This window comes from Hibiscus syriacus, unplaced genomic scaffold (genome assembly GCF_006381635.1).
Source record: "Hibiscus syriacus cultivar Baekdansim isolate YM2019G1 unplaced genomic scaffold, ASM638163v2 tig00110303_pilon, whole genome shotgun sequence".
Classification (NCBI taxonomy): domain Eukaryota; kingdom Viridiplantae; phylum Streptophyta; class Magnoliopsida; order Malvales; family Malvaceae; genus Hibiscus; species Hibiscus syriacus.
Window position 1 is genome coordinate 2,767,688 of NW_024062672.1, and position 7,719 is coordinate 2,775,406.

At 30.7% G+C, this 7,719-nt stretch overlaps 1 protein-coding gene across 1 annotated transcript; it reads left to right on the plus strand.

Moving 5' to 3' along the window:
* Positions 1-4,184: 4,184 nt before the first annotated feature.
* On the plus strand, positions 4,185-6,596 carry LOC120116896. The gene is made up of 3 exons (XM_039137283.1): positions 4,185-4,430; positions 4,475-4,496; positions 6,058-6,596. The coding sequence occupies exons 1-3, from the start codon at positions 4,185-4,187 to the stop codon at positions 6,594-6,596; spliced, it is 807 nt and encodes a 268-aa protein (XP_038993214.1).
* The last annotated feature ends 1,123 nt before the right edge of the window (positions 6,597-7,719 follow it).

Here is a 7,719-nt window from a genome sequence, read left to right on the forward strand (position 1 = left end):
GATTGAAATTAAGAAATCTTTTTTTTCTCGATTTGTGAAATGGGTATAAAACCCGAATGAAAAACAGTGTAGAGAGGTCTTCTTCTTCCCCTGGAATGAAAAAGGGAAGCAATACAATATATTTTCCTCTTCCATATTTGTTTCCCGATTCGTTTTATTAAATACAGAAATCATCACCCCTTCCTTTTTATTCGAAAGAACAAAAGAAGAGTAAACAGAGCATTCCAGCATCAAAAAAAGAAAAGTAAAGAAAGGCTACGAGATTCGTTTCGGGGCTTCTCACCGGAGTCAAGATTGTCACAGGATGAGAGGTAGTTATACGACCGAGCCTCTTTAGTCGTTCGGCTTTTGCATGTTTTAGTAGAGTCTCGTTTTATAGTTTAGGTGGTCGAATAGTCATTTTAGGGTTCTCGTTTCGGTTCTCTAGGTTGTGCGAGAGTAAAAAGAAAGAGAAGGGCGTTTGTTTACCTTTGGAGAGTGAGCTCTTGTCGGTGAGGGTGGTTGCGCCTTAGGGCCGGCGGTTAGGGCTTTTCAGTCGGATCCGAGCGTGTGTAGAGCAGAGAGCCACCGTGAACGTGGACGTCGAGTGTGTTTTCTTTAGAGGGAGCTTAGAAAGAGAAACGGGGTTGGTTTGGTTTAGTCTCGGCCTTAGTGGCTGTCGTGAGTTGTGCAGGGGAAGAGTGAAAAGAAGAAAAGAGAGAGTTGGGGTAGAGATGAGGAGATGCGGCTGTGGAATGAAACATGAACAAAAATTGGCTTTAGGGTTTCCTTGAGCGTAATTAAGATTTAATGAAACCATAGTGCTGCCGTTTAGTGCTATTATGGGTTAAGGGCAGCCCCCTTTTTTATCATTTGGGTTTATTTTGTGAGGGTTCCACCCATTTGGAAATTAATACAATTTAGTCTCGTTTTAAGGTTTTGCAAATTCCTGATTTAATCCTTTTATTTTGCACATATTATTTTCGAATTCAGGGTGTTTATTTATTTGGATTTCATGCTTATCTTATATGCTATTTACATTTTAATCTTTGTCTTCGCTATATTTGTGGTTATGCCCACTTAGTTGTTATGGCTTGCATTTATGCCATTTTAGTAAAAAAAAAAATAGTTTCGAACATGTTATAAATATATACATACAGTTGCATTGATATCTTGGCCTTGCATTTGTTTTATGCATGTATATACGTGAGTTATATTGCTCAGTATTCCATAAATAAACATTATATGTGCCATTACACGTATGTACATAGTATATATATCTAAATTAGTGTATGTGGGTATTTGAATCAATGCCTGTAGGTATTTTAGAATTATTAATCCAATGAATTAGTGCATGAATGTATATATAAAATAGAAGTGCTTAGTTTTATGAATGTGCTTGTATGTATTCCTAATTTCATGACTTCCATTATTTTAAATCTTAATCTCGAATGCATATACAATATTTATTAAAATAATATTATTTTTGTAAGGATTATACGTGGAAACGCGCCTAAACTTACAAGGAGTGTGTTTCCGTTGATTGTTCGAACAAAATAATACATTTTTATTCGAATGAAATTTTTTAAATATATTTAATATATGTAATTCATTAAAAATCAGGGCAATATTATTTTGTATGGAGAATCCATGGAAATGCCCCTTAATTGACAAGGAATGAATTTTTTGAGAATTGTTCGTACAAAATATTATCCCTTTTAATTTTTCTAATAGGATCATAATTTAAATTTATATTCAAATTTACCAATTTCAATATTTAGATGACGTATAATCTCTTAGGTACCGATTTTGGACACTGTGGGGGTGCTAATCCTTCCCCACGCATAAGCGACTCCCGAACTTTTTTTCAAAACGAATCTCTGGTTAAACGCATATCATTTTTATCCTTTAAAGTTATTTTTCTTAAAATTATTTTAAAAGACATTTGTCAGGTATTCGACCTACCTACCTAAAAGTCGATGGCGACTCCAAAGCTATTTATTTATACATTTATTTTAAAACCCAACCTTTTCCAAGATTAAGTTGGATCGCTCCCCGAAATATCTCTAAAAAGCTTAAGGACCGTTCTGACAACCCTATTGTGTGAAAAATAAAATAAAAAATCATAAAAAAAATGTGAAAAATAAATTAATGCTTATGGGTCACATTTGTCTCTATAGTAGACTCAATTTATCATTTTTGCCCATATTATATTTTCGCATCGATTTAGCCCTCAAAGTTGTTTTATTGCATCATTCTATACCCTACCCTAACTTAAAACTCTAAATTAATAACCCTAAACACAAACCATGACCCCATAATCTCTAAACCATAAACATTCAAACCCTCAATTTAGGGGTTTAAGTTAGAATAAGGTCTAAAATGATGCAACTAAATAACACCGAGGGCTAAATTGACGCAAAACTATGATAGGAGGGAAAATAATAAATTAGGTATACTATAGGGGCAAAGTTTACACTTTGCCTTAAATTAATCATAGGTGAGATTCCTATAGAAACTACATTAAAATCTTCTTTGTTTACAATAAACAAACATTTAAGAAAATATTAAATAACTACCTACATTTATATCCATTTAAAATATGCTTTTATTTACAATTATATTTTTAGTAATGGCTTTATTCATAATGATCTTATTTCTCATTTAATTCACTATAAAATAAATATAACTTGAACGTTTATTTTGTTTTACTTTTATATTAATATGAGATAAATACAAAATAATATTTGTTTAAATATAATTCTTATTCATTTGACATTTAACGTTTATACCCCTGACATTAATAGTATTCGAACATTTATTTCTTAAATGTTCATAAACGTCTAACCGCTAAATTTGTAATGACTTATTCATTTTTATTTGTTGTTACATATTATTAACTTCATAAACATCATCAAGTTTGGCAGTTTATCTAACCGTCTAAAGATTATTTAAGACAGCATTTTTAAAATGACAATCTAAAAATTTAATGAGTATTAACGAAACTTATTCAGTATATTATAGCTTTAATAACATTTACACTGTGTATATTATAATATATTAATACAGGTACTGAATTAAATGATTAATTCCATAATCAAATCAATTTAATCTAATCAAAATATTCAATTAATTAGAGAATCCACACATAATATATAATTCTATTTATGGATTTTAAAAGTTAATGTATGACTCATAACTTTTTAAAGTGAAACATGTCTATAACAAAATAAACAACAATTAATGAGACATGTAATGATTTTTTTAATAGTCCCGAGGAAATTATAAGTAAGGACGAATACACAATTTTATATTGAGAGGATAAACTTGTAAAAAATTTTATATAAAAATTAGAAACTTTTAGGGAGCGACCTCCCTCACCCGCCCCTCATTTCATCCCTGATTACAAGTTAATATATATTGAGAATTTTCTTAATTTATTGACAATACACATATTATACAGATGTAGCTGCCCGAGTCAATAATCTCTAAAAAAAATACCCCTTTTACTGCTGAAGCTACTTGATGAGTTCGTACCATATAATGATTTTTAAAATTAACCTATATGGTAAAAAAAATTCTACTATTGGTGCACCAAAAAAATAACCCTACAGATAAAGTTAATTAGTATTTCTACCATTATTAATTAGGGTAAATTACATATTTATCTATTCAATTATTCTTATGATTTCATTTCAGTCACTCAATTATTATTTTTTCCAAAATAATCATTAAATTTATGTTTTTGTTCTGTTTTGGTCACCAACCGTTTAAAAATAAACAGAATTACTGACGTGACAATTTTTTATTTTTTTCAAAGATGACATGGCATTATCTTATGATAACACATCATCTCAATGTTAATCTTTTAACGAAACACGACCAAAACGGAACAAAAACGTAAATTTAGCTACAAATTCAAAAAAAAATAGTTGGGTAACCAAAAAAGAATCACAAAAATAGTTAGATGACTAAATACATAGTTTGCCGTATTAATTAACTACATTAAGTTCACACCTCCTTTGTCGTTTACTTAGGTAGTGTCAAACTTTTCCAGAATAAATATTCTCCATCAATCACTCAAAATTTGCACAACTACCTTCTTCCTCAGGAGCATCAAACAAAGAATTTCGATGATGATGAGTACGAACCCTAAACCCTCCTTCAAGAAAACCAATTCCTTCCCCATAAAATTCCCAAACTCCATGGATCAACCATTAAGCAACTGGAGATCTCCTTCTCCTCATTATCGCATTGAGTTCCCGACGTCTCCGGTGGTGCCGGAGCAGGGACATGAAATGTTCCATGTGACTCACCCGCAACACTCCATCTCCCGAGCTCACTTCCCCGACCTCTTCGACTGCGCAGCCTACAAAGAGCTTGGCGCAGGCCTCCGATTTGCTTGCACCCCATCCACCCCTTTCACAAACTCATTTTGTATTACAAACCAGGTAATTATTAGTTCCTGTTGTTTCTTCTTCTTCTTTGTTTAAAGGAATATGGTATTCCCATGAGCTGTTTGCAACTTTGCAAGTGAATAATTTTAATCATTTATGATATAAACCATAACTATAATATTCAATTTGAATTAACTTGCTTATTTTGTACTTCAATTTTCAACATGAATTTACTTATGGATTTAATTTAAGTCAAGGATTGTTTTCAGCTAGTATTGTAATCAGTAGTCATTTATGAATAATATATATTTAAAGATAACTATCAATCATTTAATATTGAACTCTCATACCTCTGACATTTATGATGCTCAAACCCAAGACCTCAAGAAACAATAACAATTTTTTTACCACAAAAGTCACTTGGTTAGTGTCATTATATATACACCGCAACTTTTAATTTAACCTTACATAATAATTTATTGGTGTAGTTCAACTATACAGCCTAATAATTTAAGGCTAAAACATGACATAAATGAGAGAGACCGAAAATGTTACAAAAAGTATAATATTTTAGGTTGGACACAAACTAAAATTGTTACCTTCTTCGTAATATCTTCTGTTGAACCTAAAATATTACCTTCTTAATAATATTTTCGGTTGACAGCCAAAAATATTATTTTATTTGTAATATTTTATATTATAATCGAAAATGATAAGAAGAATATAACATTTTAAGTTATGTCTAAATTAAAATATTATATTTTTATGATAATTTCGATCGTGTTTATTTTTGTCATTTTTTAACTTTAATTTAGATTTTTTTAACTGAATTTAATAGTAGTATACTTTACTATTTTCAATAGTATACAATTAAATGAGTTTAATTTACATACTTTCATATTTTTTACGATATAATTAATAATTGAACTATTATACTATTAATCATTGAAAAGCTTATGAAGATGCATATAATTCAATTTTATACTATTATAAATTGATTCCTTTCATGTATATACATTCACATAAAACACACGTGCTCATGTTTCCAAGTACTAAAATAAGAAATAAGAAATAATCATTGAAAAGCTTATGAAGATGCATATAATTCAATTTTATACTATTATAAATTGATTCCTTTCATGTATATACATTCACATAAAACACACGTGCTCATGTTTCCAAGTACTAAAATAAGAAATAAGCTAGATTCTAGACTATGTGCTTTAGTATTATATTTTAAAAGTTGGTTTTGAAAATGGTTGTAAAATAATTTTAAAAATATTTTTAAAAATTATAGTTTAAAATTTAATTGTTCAAGATTATCTTTAAAAGTTATTTAAAAAAATATCCAATTTAAAATTATATAAATATGTGTATTAATTTAAAATCAATTAAAATTAAATAATTGAGGATAAAAATATAATTCCACCCCAAAACCTCAAAAGTGATTTTTCACAGTAAAAACTAGAAATTTGAACTTTTGATGTTAGGTTAAAAATCAATTTTCCAACCATAATTTTAAATTAATTTTTGGACTTGTATGGTGAAAATCAATTCTCCATTGCCAGAAGTGTTTCTAAACTGACCCTAAAATTAGAGGGCTTAAAATCAGTTCATTTAGTATTTTGTGTTGAATGTTTTGATGATGTTATAACTGTTTGACAAGAATATTCGATTTCAGTTAAAGGTGGAATATTGAAATTGGGGTGCGATATCTGTGCCAAGCCAATCAAAGGAAGCGTTTTCAAATGCAGTGTATGCAGTTTCCAGATGCACCCATGCTGTGCCATGTTGTCTACCGATATATTCAACAAATCAGTCCATCCCCACACTCTAAGGCTCTTGCTTCTGCACGGCCACGGCCAGTCATCGAATGCCGACTCTGCTGGCGTCTTCTGTGGCGAGTGCAACCGCAGGAGGTCCGGGAGAGTGTACCATTGCACCATCTGTGATTATCATCTCCATGCAGTGTGTGCTAAGAACACAGTGAATGGACTTGGAGCCAACGGGTTCAAAGGTATTGAAAAGTTAGGGACTGCAGCTAGGGTTGCTTCTCAGGTGGTGAAGGAATTCATTGGAGGACCCTTTGAAGGGCTTGGAGAAGGGGTTGGAGAGGTCCTAATTCAGAGTGCTGCGAAAGGATCAAGGTGCCGCATTAATATCTCACCGAGTTGCAATGGCGGAAAAAAATTATTTTTGAGGGTGGCACATATATGTTAATAATACAAATTTTTTTAATGGGATGCGTATAAATAAAATTTCATGGTAGTCACCGTCAGCAAAATAGGTAACTAAGAAAAGAAAATTGGGTATATAGGTCAGTTTCTCCAAATAAAACATCGATTACGATCTTCCAGCTAAATTAAAAAGGATGAACAGTCTAAGACCACTACCTTCCTAGTCTGACCATCAATGCATAGAATATTTCTTAGTATATGCTATATGTATATATATGTTTTTCTTGTGTATAGCTAATGATTTAAGTTCAATGCTTTTTTGTTTGTTTTACGGTTGATGGAACTCTCAGGGTTATTGGTTGAAGATGTACAACTATTGTAGCAATCGGTATATACATATTATCTCTCTTATTGATTCTATCAAGAATTATTACAATTAAATGGAACTATATTGTCTTTGTAAATTAATTTTGTTTATCCAATATAATTATTGAAATTGTTGCTAACATCCTCGAGTTTTTAGTCTCTGTGTGGAGATTTTGTTTTATTTTTTAATTTGAAAAGAGAGGTTTGAACCTTCTTTTAAAGAGAAATTCATTCATTTAAAAATTGTTTTGTAAGATAAAAGGAAACTCATAGTATTTAAGGGTAAAAGTATACAAATGGTTCTCTGATTATAGGGTGTTGCTTTGTTAAGTCTCTTGAAAATTAAAAGCTACAAAATAGTCCTCCGACTATAGAAAATTATTTTGTTGAGTCTCTCGGCTATTCATATATTTCAAACTCATCATTTTCAGTTAAAAAATTGACGGTGTCTGAGTTGGAAGCTACAAAATAGTCCTCCGACTATAGAAAATTATTTTGTTGAGTCTCTCGGCTATTCATATATTTCAAACTCATCATTTTCAGTTAAAAAATTGACGGTGTCTGAGTTGGACGCTAACTTTTTGACTAGGATATGATAAAATTTGATCCAAGAAACTCAAACAGCTATTCAAGTCAAATGATTATGGGATTAGATTTTATCATATCACAGTCACTAGGTTAACATGCACATACGATAATTGATTTTTAAACGAAAATGGACTAGTTTGGAATATATGAATAGTCGGGTCACCATTTCGTAATTTTTAATAGTCAAAAGACTCAACAATGTAGCACCCTAT

What these genes read in the sequence shown, in the direction of transcription:
- LOC120116896 (XM_039137283.1), top strand. Translation starts at nt 4,185, where the DNA reads ATGGATCAACCATTAAGCAACTGGAGATCTCCTTCTCCTCATTATCGC. An exon ending in CATTTTGTATTACAAACCAG is followed by an intron (nt 4,431 to 4,474) that starts GTAATTATTAGT and finishes CTTTGTTTAAAG; the next exon opens with GAATATGGTATTCCCATGAG. An exon ending in ATATGGTATTCCCATGAGCT is followed by an intron (nt 4,497 to 6,057) that starts GTTTGCAACTTT and finishes ATTCGATTTCAG; the next exon opens with TTAAAGGTGGAATATTGAAA.